The sequence below is a fragment of the Psittacula echo genome, assembly GCF_963264785.1.
Source record: "Psittacula echo genome assembly, chromosome: 2".
Lineage (NCBI taxonomy): Eukaryota > Metazoa > Chordata > Aves > Psittaciformes > Psittacidae > Psittacula > Psittacula echo.
The window spans coordinates 102,054,449-102,073,596 of NC_137737.1; the positions used below are offsets into that span (position 1 = coordinate 102,054,449).

At 37.1% G+C, this 19,148-nt stretch overlaps 1 protein-coding gene across 1 annotated transcript in view; it reads right to left on the reverse strand.

Moving 5' to 3' along the window:
* The window catches only part of DOK6 (docking protein 6), a gene marked incomplete at its 5' end in the record, with an annotated part of 261,663 nt that overhangs the window by 106,255 nt on the left and 136,260 nt on the right, over positions 1 to 19,148 (reverse strand). Inside the window, 2 exons of the mRNA XM_080611655.1 lie at positions 2,780 to 2,969; positions 13,360 to 13,479. Of these exons, the coding sequence (XP_080467781.1) occupies positions 2,780 to 2,969; positions 13,360 to 13,479 (310 nt within the window). The remainder of the gene's footprint in view (positions 1 to 2,779; positions 2,970 to 13,359; positions 13,480 to 19,148) is intronic.

Below are 19,148 nucleotides of genomic sequence, written 5' to 3' on the forward strand. Positions count from 1 at the left end.
CACAGCCTGCCACAATACTCATATAACATGTTCAAAAGGCTACAAGGGTACTTTTTTTTTTTTTTTTTTTCTTTAGGGGCCAATTTGTCGTCAGCAGGGAGGATTCCCCCAGGGTAGGCTTTGAGGGTTGTTGTCGCTCGTTGTGGGGAACCCCCCTGTCCCTCGCCCTGTCGCACAAAGGGGAGTGTTCCCAGGGCTCACAACGCTCCACTTCCCGTTTTCCTGCTGCTGCCGTTGTTGCTGTTGCCGCTGCCGCGGTTTCTGGCAGTCATGCTGCAGCTCCAGCGCTGCCCGCTCGGCTGCGTGGCCCGAGAGCTCCGGCCGCGCCTCCCGGGGCACCTTCCTCCACAGCTCCCGCGCAAAGGTCTGCACCCACGGCTCCTCCACTCGCAGCGCTCCAGCAGCTCCTCTCCTGGAGATAACTTTCTCGATAGCACCCCATGTCTCCTTCCATAATCAAAGAGGGCAGTAAGCCCTTTTCCTAGATCCCGCTTCTCTAAGAAGCACTTAAATAAATCAAAGGCCGCTTGTCTTTTCATTATTCACTACTCTCTCTTTTTTTTTAAGTTTTGGTACCAATGCAGCTCACCAGCAAGCAGGCCAACTCAGCGGGTGGCGGAGGCTCCCTCTTCGTCCTCCAGGCTCAGAGGCTCCTATTCTCTTTCAGGATTGACCTCTGTCTCTTCTCCGGGCTTTACCTTAGGACTACTTAGTAGTCCGATTCTTTTTTTTTTTTTTTTATCATAGGCTCCTCTTCTCTTTCAGGATTGGCCTCTTTTTTCTTCTTTCACTGCCCGTTCTCTGCCTGGCATCTTCGACCAGCAAAACCGAGCATTTTTTCTTCTTTCAGCCCTCTGGATGCTGCTTCTCTGGTGCTTTCCCGCTCCGTGCGCAATTCTCCCAGCCACTACGGATACCTGGGTTCCTCTGTTGGTCGCTGTTCGGGCGCCAATGTCGTCGCGCACGGAGGGAACACATGCACAATCAATATGATTGATAAAAGTGATCCGTTTATTGTGCTCAAATAATGGGTATATATAGTGTCAAACTGCCACGTACACACAGCTTCCCATAGTGATTGGTTGGCATATACAGCATTGGGTACATTCCAGGTGCATTTCCGTGATTTTCCCCTGCTCATATACACATCCTCCCCTCAAGGTCTCTGCTCCTAGTTCACAGACAATTTTTAGCTACAAGGTAGGCCAGCTGGTCTTCTATCTCTATTGGTTAACTTCCAGGGTTTTTCCACTGCTGGCAACTGTACACAACTGGTGTTTTTTCTCACTTTCACAGAATCTGTGCTTAATTAAGCTCAGACATGGGAACATGACCTTTGCTTGCTAACCATGTCTCCACAGATGGGGAGGAAAATCAAAAGAATTTAACTCCCATGGATTGAGATAAGAACAGTCCAGTAACTAAGGTATAACACAAATCACTACTGCTACCACCAATAACAATAATGATAAGGAAAATAAAAAGGGGAGAGAATACAATTGCTCACCACCTGTCAACAGATACCTAGCCCGACCCAACCAGTGATCTGGGCCTTCCCTTCTGACTTCTGGTCAGAGTAAACATTACTCAGCAACAACTAAAAACGTTGGTGTTATCAGCATTGTTCCTAGGCTGAAAATCAAAAACACAGCACTGCACCAGCTACTAAGAAGGAGAAAAATGACTGCTACAGCCGAACCCAGGACATTATGGATTTTAGTGGTGAAGTCATCACAACAAAGTAACAGAGCACTAAAGTGTTCAGGTGATATCAGTCTGAATATACAGTCAGAAGCTAAGTGGCAACTCCCTCTATAAGAGACTGCAGAGGAATTTTGGTCATTACCTCCTCAGGCTGTAGGATTGAATATATCCATGCTTTTGTCTGAGACCAAGAACTGTACTTTCGGGAATATTTGTTAATTGAATGAGCACACAGCAAAATGCGTATAAAGATTGTGTGGCTAACCCAAGAGTGAAGAGACACTTGTGGTTTCAGATTGCTTCAGAAAATTCAGGCTCCACATAAGGGAGTATGACAAACTTTATCAGGTAGAGTCTAGAACCATGAAATACAAGATGGAACATCACCAAACACAGAGATAAACACAGAGTAATTTCTGCGCAGACTCATGAGACATGCAGTGTCTCATATGGAAGGCAGTGGATCTAATGGCAAGATATGAAATGCATTAAAAAGATATGAAAAGGAGGCAAAACAGAGCTCCACGGACACTTAAAACTGATCTGAGGATGGAAATGGCAATGAGGATTAAAACTGCAGGCAGAAAAAAGAGCTAGCCTTTTTATGAGTTCACAGTGTTCTCTGTGCTTCTGCTTGCAATTATACTCCAGGGTGGCAATCAGTCATCAAGAACATCCAAAAAGAGTAATAACTATTGTAATGGAAGTTATTCCATTCATACTGTGTGATGAGCCTTTTTCATGATCCGGAATTAATTTATTCTACATCAAAAGTACTCAAATTATACCACACCAGTGTTTAAGCACAGTGAGACTCATAAACCTTTAGAATGACAATTCAACTGCAGTTAAATGAAAGTCAAAGGAAGCTTAAGCTCATTTTAAACATAAGATACACTAACATTTATTTCAAACACTGGGTTGAATATATTGAAAGGTAATCTTCAACAAACTAAAGTCTATGGAAAGGCCATATATATCATCTTTCTTTATAATGAAAGGCTAATCTAATTTATCAGACTGCTTCCCCAAAACCACTGCTTATTTCTTCTTGCTGTTTCTCATTAACTCTTACCTTCCAGACTCAAATGTGAACCATGTTGAGTCACGTCCATATCTCCTCAAAGAGCTCAGAGGCCACATGACCAGCTTGACCTTGGCATTGTGGATGTCCCAGAGATAGATGTTTTCATGTGTGATCTGCATTGTACATTCCCCATAGATATCTAAATTTGGTGTAGGCATAAGATATACATTGAATCGTTCTGAAAAAAAAAAACAAACACAGAATAAGATATGGCCAGTTAAAGCAAGATCTTATACTGAGGCAAAAAAAAAAATCAATATGTCTTTAGGTACTGCTGGTTCAGAAATCAAGGTCCAGTTTCTAGCTTTGAACAGAGGAGAGGATCCATTAATGTTGAAGAAGCCTTGCTAGTGTACATTGGTGGAGTAAGACTGAAACATCTTTCGCAGATGATCTGCATATGTCCCTCTGACATATGGCCCCAGCAACTTAACTGAAGTCCTTTTTCCTCACATTAAGGTCCACAGCTCTTTGCAAATCAAAATTCACAATGACTTGAACTCTGACAGACACTCCTCTCTCAAAGAATAGAACTATAGGTATCGTGACAAACCACTGCCCCTTAAATAGCCTGTACTTAAAATAGCAAACCCAGGTTTACTTATCAAAGCTTGTTAATAATTACATTCTTTGTGTTCAATTTCTATTTATTTGCCAAGTCATTATCATCTGTCAAATTAATAACATTTTAAATAATCTCTTGCTTTCTTGAAAAATCTGATTCAACATGATATATTATTATGGTCATGACATCAACTGCTATGAGCTGCTCTTTCACTGCAAAGTCCACTCATTGCAGTAAGAGGCAAAGGGTATTAACAATTTTCTGAAGTGCCTGAATTGCATGTATCTAACAAGCAATGCAAAAAGTATCCTTAAAAAAAAAAAAAAAAAGGAAAAAAAGAAAACAACACAAAATGATATAAGACACCATTAACTCACATGGAAGGAATTACACCATAGTAATAGCAGCAGAATTTTAAATCAAAATGCAATTTTCTTTGAAGAATAACTAATGTTTGTATAGGTTGCTTCTATGAAGAATGAAAATGTCAGTTAAATTCAAGTTGTAGAGTTGAAAGTGCTAGCCCATATTTTAACTCTAAAGGCACTGAAATCTTAGGGGTTTAATATCATAATAAGGGAGATTGCAGCTGATTCACAACTTCCTCTCACAGTAGGATAGAAATACAAAAAGTTAATGCTACTGCACTGAAGGGTATTGACAAAAAAGTTAAAAACAATTTAAAGTACGAGCAAGTGCAATGCTCATTCAATAGTCAGTACTGGGAAAATGTACTTTAAAGGGATACCTGATCAGAAACTTGACTCTAACCATTTGATAAATGAATTACAGCTTGGTGTGATACATTTTTATGCCACCATTTGCACCGAATTTTCTCATAAAAAATTAGGAAGGAATTTAAAGTAATCAGAAGAGGAATAAAGTGAGAGAAATTTATCATAACAGTCAAAATCAGGTGTAGCTTCCCATTGTTTGCCATTCAAAATCACAAATACTATGGCTCTATTTTTAAAACATTTTATATATATATATACACACACTTTTCTGAAAAGTCAGTGAAAATATTACAAATAAGTGAGTTAATATAAAATATGTTAGAAATGTGAATATGAGGGAGAGAGAGATAATATAGTAGCAAAAGTTTGGCTGAGGAATTAATGGAAGCAGGGAACTGCTCATGAGCAGTAAAAATCGTTGTCCTGCATAGCTAGAAGTAAACTTGTCATCCCCAATGCTATTCTGTTTCAGGCAATTTAATTTTGTCCTATCAATGACTCCCCTATTTATTCATTCAGTCTCATAGCCATTCAACCTCTTCTCCAAGGCTCTAATTCATTAATCACTCTAACGATTGTTTGCCCTAAAAGTTTCATTTTATGACTAAAGTCCAAAGTGTCAAACTCCTAATGTTTTGTAAAAGCTATCTGACACAAAGCACAAATAGATTAGCATGTGCTTCTGAGATCACTGCAAAGAATTTCCCCTAATCCTCAGTGGAGTGCATTGGGCACAACTCTAACCAAATGCCTACTAAAGTAAACGCAAGGACTCACACGCGGGAGTGAGTCAATGAGTACCTTGGGAAGGGAATGGTAGAGAACATGGTAGGTTATACTTTGCTATGATATTATAGATTAGATAGATAGATAGATAGATAGATGCCTTTTTTCAGTATCTGTGTGTCATGATGCTCATGCAAAAATGCCCAGGAGATATGCAGGTATGCTTTTTATCATAAAAAAGAAGTTTATGCTCTAGTTTTGCATTGTCATGCTGTTACTCATTGTTACTCACCTCCTCTATTTGAAACGAAGATGCAGAGGATTGACTTATCAGTTGGTTCTCTTTTACATTACATGATATCACACAATATGTGTGTGCTCGCAGCCCAGAAAGCCAACCATATCCTGGGCTGCATCAAGAGGAGCGTGACCAGCAGGTCGAAGGAGGTGATCCTGCCCCTCTACTCTGCTCTCGTGAGACCTCACTTGGAGTATTGTGTGCAGTTCTGGTGTCCTCAACATAAAAAGGACATGGAACTGTTGGAACAAGTCCAGAGGAGGGCCACAAGGATGATCAGGAGAGTGGAGCACCTCTCATATGAAGATAGGCTGAGAAAATTGAGGCTGTTCAGCCTGGAGAAGAGAAGGCTGCGTGGAGACCTCATAACAGCCTTCCAGTATCTGAAGGGGGGCTGGGGATGGACTCTTCATTAGGGACTGCAGTGACAGGACAAGGGGTAACGGGTTAAAACTTAAACAGGGGAAGTTTAGATTGGATATAAGGAAGAAATTCTTTAGTGTGAGGGTGGTGAGGCACTGGAATGGGTTGCCCAGGGAGGCTGTGAATGCTCCATCCTTGGCGGTGTTCAAGGCCAGGTTGGATGAGGCCTTGGTTTAGTGTGAGGTGTCCCTGCCCATGGCAGGGGGGTTGGAAATAGACTATCTTAAGGTCCTTTCCAACTCTAACTACCCTATGATTCTGTGATTCTATGTCTAGGGAAGAACAGTGCTACCATATGAGAACAGAAATCTTTCTCTTTCCCTGTCTTCAGTTACAGAGTGCCTCAGACAGCAGAGAAAATGGAAAGTAGAACTGTTTTCTGAAGTAAACATTAAACTGTTGTTTTGAAGGTACAGCATATTTCAACTTGGTTTAGAAATTATCAGGATACTCATGAAATGCTTAACTTCTCTGAAGTGTTTGAGGATGTTATTGTATGAAGGGTATTCAGGACATATGGTATCCTCAAACTGTCAGGAGACATTTGTAGAGTTTGGAAGGTCAGTGTCTAAGGTGAAGTGTCACGGATTAAAGAAAGTATATCTAATTAAACTGAACATCAGCTGCAGGGCAAAATGTAGTACAGTTGGAACTTAAATGAGGAAGAAAAGCAAGTGTACAAATGTATATGTGGAGAAGACTGAGGATGGATATATTTGTTTTTGAAATACAAACTAATACTTTTGTGTAGTGGGAGATTTAGGACATGGAAAGGTGCAGATATTATTAAATGATTTTAGGAATGCAAGGTCCAATTTTTTCATTTCAGAAAATATTTAAAAGAGGTATCTAGATAACTGTAATACAATCACTAATTTTTTAGTGGCAAGTTTTGCCCTTAAACTTATCCAGGCAAGAACAGACATTCATAGGCTAGATTTGGAAATCCCTGCTGAATACTTGCATCAGATCTTCTGAATCACATTGAACAGGATATTTTGCTTTTCTGTGGACCAGACACTATGTGCATATGAGTGTGATGAGATAATAACAGTTCACCTTACCAACCCTAACTATCACTCAGTAGTAAGATTAAGTAAATAAATAGAATTTAATGAGGGACCCAGAAAATAGGGAGATTGAAGATACCAAACAAGTAGATGCTATCCTGTTGGACAAGACAAGGCTGAGACTGAGCAAGTGCAGCTCCTCAGCATCCAGCATCACTATCCTTCTCCTTCCTCTAAAATCTTTGAGAGCAAAGTTCAGGGAGTGGGGGAGCCAGGATGAGAAAAAAAATGCCGATATATAGCTACACTTATTATTCCACTCTTTTCAATGTAACTGCTCTTTCCCATCTCCTTGAATAAGCAGAGCAATACTTTCTGCATGTGAAGGTGTTTAGCATTTAGGCTTTGGCAAGAATATGACCTTTAATAACGTTTTCCAGAGCACAGGAGTACAAGAGTCTTTGTTAAAACAAGCATATTGACTGAAACAGAGACTTGGCAGCAACTCTTGAAAAAAACCCTCAGCCTTTCAGCTCCAAATCCAGCTGTACTGGGGAAGAAAAAAATGACTATGAGGCTCAGTGATAATGGTTCTACCATTTTATCACGGGATTCCTTTGCCTAAGTCATCCCACTTAGAAAACTGACCAGATGACATTGAAATCTTGCAGTCAAGATGCTTTGTTTCATTTGAGCTTTAATGGGAGGAAAAAAAAAATTATAGAAGGAGGCAGGCAGGTTGGTGGGGTCTGTAAGAGAAGAGGGTTTAAAAGTAAACATTCAGTTTCTATCTGGGAAAAAAAAAAACTTCCATCTTTGAGACTTCTGCTGCTGACCATCTGTGGCTAATTTTCACATGGAAATAGAGCTTTAAGTCTTAAAGTCAGGGCATTTTGTGTTCATTCATATGCCGAGTCTATGAGGATGATTCTGCCCTGATTTACACAGTGAAGAACCAGGACTCTAGAATTAATTTTTCTTGCTTTTTTCTTGCAATTTTTCTGCTTTCCTTCCATTAAAAATGGAAATATTTATTAACATCTCAATGAAAATATAAAACATACCATAAATAAATTATTTTAAATTGTTCCACTGATAAACAGTAAGGTAGAGAAGAATATGAACTCTCACTGGATTAACCAGCCATTAAAACTGTAAACACCTTTCTTCTCTGAATAAAGCTGGCTATGTTTGGTTTATGAAAAAGACACCAAACCGAAAACCACAAAAAAACCCCAACACAAAACCACAACAAAAAACCCAGCCAAACCCTAAAACATAATAATGCATTAAGGATAACCGAAGATGAATAAACAACAAGCAAAATGCATTTATGTAATAAATCACTAACAGAGATACTACAGAGTCTAGAAAATACCCAAAACCAAGTCATCATTGTGAAAATAATTACAAAGTCTCTATGCTTTGGCTGTAGCTTGTAATCTCAATACATAGCATAAGGAAATAACTCATAATCCTCTTCTGAGAATTCAAGGACGTTATTCACTATGAAAAGCTACATTTTTGCTAACAGAAATTAATGACGGTCTTTCCATTAAAACCCAGAAAGCAAGACTGCTGCACTGTGGAATATTAAAAGAAAAAAAAAAAAAAAAGAGAGTAAAACAAATGTTACAAGAAAGAGGCCAAACTTTACAAAGGAAGTAGTTTTATGAGATAATAAATATTAGGCAGGGAGTTAAAGTAAGAAATCAATTATCTTACAAACTTTACCAGAATTCTAAAATAAAATTTATTTCATAATTTATTAATAAAACAAATAGGCCAAAGCACCAGCAACACATAATAAAAAAGCATCATACTGACATCACAAGCATGACACCTACAATAACACAGCTACAGCACCAAGGATGGATCATGCCTTTTCTTCAGTTTAAAAAATTGCCTTATATTTGCCTATTTTCTTCAGTGTTTATATTAGGTTTACAAGAAAAGTTTAATGGAATATGATTTAGTGCAAGTATTAAGCTATTATAGTGTTATCATTTAGCATTCAAATGAGCTAGGAATGGAGTTCACTAAAGGGAAGCACTTGTTCTCAAAAAGTGAACTTATTTGCACTGTGCACACATAATGCTTTTTTAACCAATATTGTCTTAAATATTCTGGTTTCTTTTCTCAGTAAACATAGTCTGTCATTGTCTACTGTCTATTTGGATGACTTCTTTCTAATTACCTCCTTTTATAAAGAAAGAAAATAGTGACATGCTGGAAATAGTGGTATTTAAAAACCAATCAACCAACCAACCAAACATAAGCATGAACAAATTCTAGATATGATAAAAAGCACACAGGTAAATATATTAAAAAAAAATAGATTTTTTTTTGTTGTTATATTTTGAAGTGTATTTCAAATGCTTCTAAATGCATTAAGAGCTGGAAAGGAAGTTTCCAATTCTCCCAGATGAAGACAGCACTCTACATTTAAGATTTCTTTCCCTAGCAGCAGCTTAAGAAACCTAAGGGATATGAAATGTGTGTGTTAGTATCACAGGATATTGCTTAGAAAACTATTTGTCAACAGTGTTATCAGATCCAGTGTTACTGAGTTCAGATTTTCTTTTCTGAAGTTATAACTGTGCATTATTATTTGTCTTACCATTGTATATACAGCTCCACTGCCATTATACTAAATTAGTTATCTGAATATGATCATTTAGCCTTTACTGATTTTGATTTAATACTATATTTTTATTCTTTATCAAATAATCTAAATGGGCATTCATAAAGAGTAAGAGATTCTGGTGTGAAAATAGATTTAAACAGAAACAAACAGGATTGCTGCTATAGGGCTGAGGAACCCAAACAAATCACTTGGATTTGCAGGAGAGAAGGTAAAATGGTTGGAGAGTAACAGAAGCTCTATTCCAAATCTCATTTTTATTGGAATCTGCATATCATTGCAAACTAAGCAGCCATTAGTTGTGAGCCTTAAATGTAAAAAGAAAACCACCTAAGAGTCATTTTCTACAGAAGAGTTTACACAGCAAGACTTGCAGTAATACTTCTTGAAAGTAATAACAGATGAAATCCATTGAGGAGCTTTCTGTTACTGATGTGCTTTGCACGAGAATTGCTTAGATGTCTTCTCTGTTCTTCCTGCAAGACACAATAGCTAGAGGTCTCTGCTATAACCAGTGCAGATCTATAGTTTGGTTCTTTTAGCTGTCACCACTGCAGAATTGCTTGGTGCTGGAGGGTCATGCAACAGTACAACTACAATAAAATAGATCTCACTAGCACTTACTGAACAGCTTAAAATTCTAAAAAAAACCCCATCTCTTTCAGATCGCTGCACTGCCATAAGTTTTTAATCTCATATGACAGAAATGCCTTATGAATGTATGGTCTTCTAGTCACAACATTTGCACACCAAACAACAATTTTGCCAGCCTTTGGAACAGTTTTGAAAACCATATTATTGCATTTGTGTCACAAAGTGTGTCTTCCCTTCTCAAATCAAAAGTTCATCTCAGAACCACGAGTGAAAGCAGGAAGATGAACAGGCTCAGATATAACAAAAAGAGGTATTAGACAAATCCAATAAAGCAAATATATTTTCCTTGCCAAGTATTTTCTGAAATGTGAATCCTTGCGTATAAAAAATATAAGTAGCAATTTTTATGGTCCAATGAATATATAATAATAATCATGAAAATCATTACAAATGTTGCAAACTGAAGGCACTGGCTACAGTGGTCACATACAGCTGCTAAAACACAAATCAATACAACAGAAACCATACTGCTTTTTCCTGAGACAGCAAGTTTACCTGATCCCTTCAATGAATACCCTTATAAATACATAACATACATAATGAAAATGTCCTTAAGGACAGGAATAGGTGAGTAGTTAGACAGATGAAGAACACAGCATAGTAAAAATATTATTGCCCATAGGCTAGTTCTTTTATGATCAAGGAAGTATATAAAATTTTAAACATTTGAGAAAATCTTTCGGGCAAAATAATGATTCAAAAAAAAAGACAGTGGAATTAATGGTGGGAAAGACAGTGGAAGTAAAAGAAGTGGGATTAATGGTTAAAACGCCTGCTCTTTTGGGATTGATGTTATTAACACCCTGTCATATCACAGAGATATCAACAGCAAAACACCATTATTCAACTGCTTTTAGATCTTAAAATGTAAAAAAAGTAACATTTTTAAAACTGAAAAACGACTAGCACTGTAGTCTTTATGACAATGTAATCTGTGGTCTTGCTCAGATACTGAGAGACATTTTTTGCTCAGTGACCTGAGAGAAAGCCTTTGTATGGTTCAGGCAACAGAACGCGCATGAAACTAGATGCTGAGGCTTTATTATTCTATCACAGGTTATACAAACAGTATTCCCACATCTCTGTTTCAAGTAAATATTAATACGCTGACTAACTCAAGAGGAATTCTATGAAGTTGACATACTTGAAAAATGTTTTGAAATAATGAGTACTATAGGTACTATACCAGTGTAGTTTTTATTTAACACACACACACACACACACGCACACAAAAAGACCCTGAGAGTGACACATCTGCCATTTTCACAAAGAGCAAGGTTTAGACATTTCATACATATAGTCACTTTTCATGAATTTCAAATTGGAAAATTAACTTCGACTTTTCAGCTTCAGGTCAGCAAAAAGTCAGCAAAAGCTCAGTATACTTTTGAAAGGTTTTTGGGTATCCTTGGAACTACAATTTTCCGGTTTTGCCTTTAAAAGCTACAATATGGGAAAAATGTACAAGAACTTTTTTTTTTTAATCATAATTCACAAATTGATTCCACCCTCCAACTAGTCACCTTCTTCATAATATTGTCATGTGGGGAATGACACTGCCAAACTTGCAGAATAAGATAACTAATACAAACTGAAGTCACAGCTCCACTCAACTATTTTACTGAAGGAATCTGCTAAAGAAATTTGAGTTCAACTGCAGGTTCTTACAGCACAGCAAAATGAACAAAATGCTAGATTTCATATGAATAGTCTCTGTACACTTCCCCCCTTCCAAGTTGATTAAAAATCTCCCTACACAGAATTTGCTTCACTTCAAACAACTTTGACTTTTACAAATGCTTATTAAAATGCAGAATTGTGCATAAAAATTATGTGGGAAGAAAGTGCATAGGTACCAGAATTACTTGTCTGAGATACTGCAACTAATGATTTAACAGAGGATGCTCATCAAGTATTTGAATTATACGTATTCAGCCACTTGGTTTAAAAGAATATGTCTCATGATACCCTTCATGCATTCTTATTCACTGATTTGTACAACAAATACATGCTTTGCTTCTTTGTTTCTTTTCATTTATTTACTTAGAACAATAAAGATGCTAATTATGTTCATATACACTGGTTGACAGCACTGCAATTAATTTCTAGGCTAAGGCAACTGCATCAAGACTAGTTCACACAACAGAACTAATCTATGTCTTCTGGAGGTCATGTGTGTGTAACTGGATCTCTTTCCAGAACAAGATGAAATGTAATATTTGCCATCTATGTCTGAAAGCTGCTGGACAGGATATGAATTCACTGCAGAAAGCTTGAGGAATTTCAAGCTATTTTTCTGCTCACATCACATGCTTTTGATGATTTGTTCCCTTTTGCATTTGTGAAGGAGTTCCACCTGCTCACATACTTCTCTCTTCAACAGCATGCATATGAGTTTTATACCTATAGCCTATGAGCATATAGCTGATAGGATGCTTTGAGTAGTGTCTGCTCATTAGCACTTTCCTACATTAGTAGCTCTCCCTTTGTTAAGTATTTTAAGACTACAAATTAAGTCCTGTGTCTTATAGCTGGCAAACAACTTCACAAACATTTTGAACTTCTTTTGAATTGCACTTGAACCTGTCTGATGTTTGAAAAAGAATTCTTAAAGATTTCTGTATATTTTATGTCATTAGGTTCAGAGATGTCTGGACTCTTCTACAAAATTAATACAATATAATTAATACAGTGCTATTCATTCAATAATTTAACTACTTATTTTTGTTTATAATGATAGTTGGCTTGATATTTTATGACCATTGAGGCAGTTTGTTTTATTACTTCGTTAAAAGCTATTGGATCTTGTAAAAGCTTCAAGACAGTAATAATCATTAAGAGCTGTAATAGAGAGAGGAATAAATGAGCACATTTTGTGTTGCCATCATGTTCATTAATAGGAATTAATGAAAGGACAATCACAGATTTTCTTTTGTTATTTCAAGTACCATGCACTAGCATCCTTCCTGTACACGTCTAATCCAAAGTTCTGTTCCATATAGTCTTCATATGAAGACTTGCAAGCTCCTGCTTAATGCTGACTAGCATCTGTCACTGCCTTTTTTACCTGTATTTGACAACATTTAGATGACAACATTTAGAATTCATTATTTAAGACAGGTATGAGTTTAAAGCAAGTATGTGTTTTGCAGACCAAAGTAGTGTTGATATGTTCATGCTGTCTTTTAAAGGCTGTGGAACAACAGCTGCTGTTTTATTCTTCTGCACAGAGGCCATTGTTTCCAGAGCCAGAAGGGTTATAGTTATAATTTCCTATGACAGCAAAATGTGAATGCAAAGAAGACATGAAGTCACTCTCTGTGAGCTATCTGGCATGGAATTTAATCTTTATTTGTAGGGATAATAGGATTAAGCCTCAAAACCACATTAAAACATTTAGCTATTAATGATATTATGTTTTAGCCAATAGTAAAAATCCTTACAAATATAAGCAAGATAACATAGGACATCGCCTAAGACCTGATCTAGGAGTGGTTAGAGAGTTACTTACCATTTTGTTCTCTCTGGACTCCAGCAGCAAGCAAATCTGGTTCCCCAAGACTTATATCATTGAGCCTGGTTCCTAGACACTCCATGCAGAGATGTTTGCACCATTCCTCTGCCTCTAGCTCTGGGAAAAAGAAAAAAAAAACCAAAAAAAAAAACGTTCATGTTAACATTTTACTCAAAAAAGTGTGAAGCTAAATCAATACCTTCTTAAAGACCAGCTTTATGACAATATGCTTGTTTTGAAACATAAGTTGTTACCATAAAGCTGCACATGAATTACTTTGCCTTGATTTATGAACTTCTAAAAGGGTTTACTCCATTAGGACTTCATCTTCCATTTTCAAGTATGAGATAGGAGATGGAGTTAACAAAAAAGACAAATGAGTACTGAGTTTTCAAGGCCATATATTTCTAGTAGCCTTTCTTGAAAGAAAAATGCAATTTAGAAAAAATATTAGATATAATATCTGAAATATTCTTTTCTGCTTTTTAGGTGAACTGAACTGTTAAAGCACTTTCTAAATGTTCTAGACTATTTTTCCAAGAGGAAAGGAAAAAACTCTAATAAAAGAGATCTTCAAACACAAAACATTTTTCTCTACTGTACTGAATGGCTATGCCTGTCAGATTAGTCTGAATAATTAATTTCTTCAGTTCTGTTCACCTTCTTCTAGTCTAAGAGAAATTTGGGCACTAGCTGGAACATTATTATGAAAGTTCAAAACCTCCTAGTACTTTCTGAGTCCTCCATCGCATCTCATTGACATACACCTGAGAGCTCCCTATCTGGCAGTTTACCAAGACATAAAGCCCCCAAGGCATAACCCTCTGAGACACTTAACAGTCCTCACTAAGACACCCAGCCTCATCCTATCCACTTCTCAAACTTAACATCACAATATCTCTGGCACTGATCAAACAAAAAATCACACAGTGTGAAACCACAGCTAATAAAAGTCATGCAACTGGGCTGGCTGTCTTTTATTTCAGGATAGGCTTCACCTAAGGGAAACTTTATGGAGCAGCTTGGCACCAGGCACACACTGAGCATCCATTGTCACAGTCAGTTTATATCTGATCATCTTTAGGAGTGCGTGACTCCAGTCATTTAGAAATGTCTCTATTAAATTGCCACAGTTCTTTCATTCCTATTTTTGGGGACATCTGGAAAATACTTTTGTGACAATCTCTCCAACATAATGTTGAAATTTGGAGAGAGAGAAAAATACTGCATTAAAGCCCTGAAGCATCTAGTGATGATGACTCACTGCAATTAGTGAAAATTTATATCCAAGAGAAATCTTTCCATGCCTAATTGGTACAGTCCTAAAATCCTCGTCTGGTTAGGCATAGGTCTCAAGTGACAGAAACATTTGCTAGACAAGAAGGGGAGACAGGCATGCAATTCAAAGTTTCTAAAAACCTGTGGATACCCTGCTTTGCTCAGGACCCTGAACACTCCAGGAACAGATTGTTTCTGAGTTATTCTGCCTATCACCTGACCAAGTTCCCAGACAGACAGTTCAAATGATAGAGCCTGTTTTGGGACTTTTGAGAGCCAAATGTGGTTGTTGTCCCACGGATACAAACAATCTGGGGGACTTCTTCAGAGTGCTGTAAGAATAGCAGTTTCCCTTAACCCTTCCTAATTTTTTGTGGTCATTGTCCCAGGACACAGATCCCCAAAGTTAGTCATCTCATAACATGCTCAGCTTCTGGTGGTAAAAGACAGAACATTCTGTCAGTAACAGGGAGATGACATTTAAGTTTGTGAGAAGAAAATACTGAGTTAACAGCGTATTGGTCCTTAACACTTCCACATTCTACAGTTACAGCCTCCTTGGGATGGAAGTAAGCAGAGAATAGGCATATTTCTAGACATCAACAAAAACTTAGGGCTTTTAAAAGTAGTAAGATGAATTTGTTTAAAAGCCTACCTCCAAAATCCATCTTCTGCTCATGCATGAATAAATTTCCCTCCTTTTTCCCTTCCTCTCCTTCAGCCTTTGTAATTTCCTTGGATATTTGTGAGGTCTGTTGAACCAGAGCCATACCTTATAAATCAGACCTACCCATGGAGAGGGCATCATGCCAGGGAGATCGTAAAAGTGGTCCACAAGATGTACTGCCACATTCTGGACACTGGGGGTCAGTGCACCAGCACATGGGTAAGTTAAGTCCCCTCGCAGGAGGTTTTCCACTGAGTCACCCAATATCTGCTTCCAGCAACAGACAAACTTGGGAGAATTAGTGCAGAAAGGCCGGTAGCTCAAAGGTGACAGTGCAAAAATAGTCCAGTCCTCTCACGCTTCCTTCCCTTATCTCTAGCAATATTTTTTCTGACTAAACCAAAACAATATATATGCTGATAGAATGCATAGCTCTGTATAAAGCCTGCAATTTTTCATGGAGTGTGGTCAGCATTTAACATTTTACATATTTTACAAAATCTGCATTTTATTACTTTCTTTCATTATGCCTGCACACAGATTAAAAGGGTACATTTTTGAAATGCAGAATGAGATTGATAGTAAACAAACACTAAACTAACCTTTCTAATTTTACCAACATCTAAGGATAAAGGAAAACATATTGGCATTTCCATAAATCCAGCTTAACATCAATATACATTCAAAACAAGGCTCATGTAAAAGCAGCATGTTCTATTTACATGTACTCTCACACCACATTTCCAGTAGGGATTTTTTCTGGAAACAAGCAAAAAAAACATTGTTCTAGAAAGCTGTTTCTTGTAAGAGTCTTTGTTTTCATCTTCTCAGTCCACTTGCCTCTCTCTATTACAGGAACATCTAGCTCCTGAAAGCTGGGATCCAGAAACTGCCTTTCAGAGTGCTTGGCAGTTTAATTTAAGTGGCTGCTCCTTAACTGCCAGACTTTGATGATCAGACCCAGATTAGACTGTTCTCCAATTGCCACAGAGAAGAAATTTATCTTACTTATCTTACTCTGAGCATTATAAGATAATAGCTATATTTTGCACAGTGTAGGCTATAACATACATTGTATTGCCACAAAACTCAAAATCTGTATCTTACAAAAACAACTTTTAATACTACAGAAAATACAGTTCCAGTGCAGAACTGAAATATCTTTCCACAGAACTGTGAGGATTTGTATCTGCTGTCAGAAGCATCAACATTACTTACAAATGTATTTGGAAGGTCGAGGGTATGAGTATACTGTGTGAGATAGTTCTGCCTAATGCATCCTGATAGTTATTGCCTACTTGCAAGGGATTGCCTTCAACCTTTTCCTTGACAGACATGTGGAATATTCTTTAGAAGCAGGTGAGTTACCTTTCAAAGCCAAAGCGATATTTCTCCTTTCATCATGTACATCTAAGAAAGCAGTTTAACATTCTTTTGCAAAAGGTCTATAGAATGCTTTGTGTTTCTGGATAACAAACTAAATATTAATTATTATTTAAAAAAATTGCTATAATGTATAGTATACAAAGGCATCACTCATAGTAGCAATCTTTAAGAATGACAGCTACCATGTCACAAAACAGACATACTACTGTTACTTCTTTATTATGTTTATATGCTTATATTGAAACAGATGAAATATTATAGTGGCACCGAGTCATAAAACACCGTCAGCAAAATTTTTCTTTTTAATGCATGTAGATTAGATTTATTGGTGGCAAACGCTGAGTTTTTAGTCCTAAGTGCTACTTGTCATTGAAAAATTTAGTTTCCTTTTAAGGTAACTGAATTCTTGGACTGAATGATTAATGGTAAAGCATGCTTTCACAGCTATAAATAAAATCCAAATACTTGCATTTTCATCTTTACTGTTATTCAATTATAAAATGCTGCTGTACAGATGTCATGAGGTGGGCTAAAGTACAGAGATGGGAGACCTTAATTAGGCATTGTTTATTGCATAGGAATTATTACTGGGAACAAATCTGTAAACTTGCTATCTGAAAACAGACACCTTGTTATTGGCAGTATTTTCTTGCAGTTTAACTGATCTTTGAGTCATGCTGAGATCCTTTCTACTTCATTTCCCAGGTGATTAAAATGGTGCTGTACCTACTCCAACCACTGAAGTAGTGTAATGCAAGTATGTAATACCACAGGATGATCAATGGGTTTGTTAATATAATAATGATGATGAAATAATACTAGCAAATGGTGCTAGAAATCTAAATTTGTAATAGCAAAAGAGCTCTTCTGCTACTTACAGTTTAAAATAATTCATGTTACACAACATATTCTACAGGGAGGGGGTGTTGTGGCAGAGATACAGGTACACAGATACATTTCACTTCACTGTCCTTAGAGATCCTCCAGATCTCTAAGGCTAGGAGCAGAATTGTTTTCAGACTCTTAACTCAGGGAGCACTTTGTGTGTGGACTAAACCAAATACCTTCTGAATTCTGAAAACTTCACATTCTTTCACATTTACTCCTGTGTTCATATTGCACAGTCCTGTCATCTCCCACCACAAGAAGTTGAGAGCATAGCCTGAGATAAAACCTCAAAGAGGTGACCACTCCTGCTCAGTTCAGCTTTTGTCTCCGTCAGTAACATGATTTCCTGCTCTGGAAGCCAGTGCCCTCCATTGCAGGAGAACCCTTCCATCACTTGCAGCAGCAAATTATTGCATTTGTAAAAAAAATGACTCAATTCATGCACAACTCCTAAAGTTTAAAAATGAAGATGAGGAAGTTTGTCTCTTCCTCTTCTCATGCAGCCCATATAAAGTGATGTGAGCAAGGATTTAAGTTGGAAATAACACGTATTCTATGTTACCGAGGGACAACAAACATTGTCCTTGTGCAAATCAAAAACCTCATTTACTTTATGAGCTTTCCCTAATGTCAAACTGTATAAACCTAAAATGCTTGACTCTCCTTCCTTTAAACTTCTCTAAGAGGTCCAAATCCAACTGAATATTCTTACTCTGAATGAAAGTGGAGAATTTTTCCTGTTTGGATTAGTCCTGACAGGACTTAGACCTCATAATCTCTGCTAAGAAAGATGGTGCAGAAAAGTGCCAATTTATCTCTTCTAAAAATCACTCAGCCTTAATTAGAAGTTAATAGAGAAAAATATAATAAAATTCTCACAGGACTGATGTGCTATTACACTGTGCCACATACAATATATGCAGCAACTTAATATCTTTTTTTTTTTTTTTACTAGCAAATAACACTATTGCCTCTAGGCACTTAATTTCTCATAAAAATCAGTAATACGTTAAAACCCACTATCCTTCATCAGGATATATATAATCCTTTTTATGATTCAAATATTATGCTATCGATCTTAGAAATATTTAAAATGTTATCTAATGGTTTCTTCATTACTTAGGGCACATCACACACTCAAACACAGATACAAATGCAAAGCAATCTTTGCTCAGCAGAATAGATGGAACATTACTTTGTGTAATAATATGTATCATAGAATCATAGAATAGTTAGGGTTGGAAAGGACCTTGAGATCATCAAGTTCCAACCCCCCTGCCATGGGCAGGGACACCCCACACTAAACCATACCACCCAAGGCCTCATTCAACCTGGATTACTGATTAACACTGGATATGCATGAATTCGGCAAATTTTTGTTAAATGACAGCTAGGAAGCAATGAAGGGGATATGAATTCTATTTAATGTATAAGAACAGAAAATTAGTCTCTATGTAGACAAAAACTTGCTTTCAAATTAGACAGTGGGCTGCAATTCTGAAAGCAATTTTGTTTTTTAAACTATTTTTCATTGACCAATTATATTTTAAGATATTGCATAAGATAT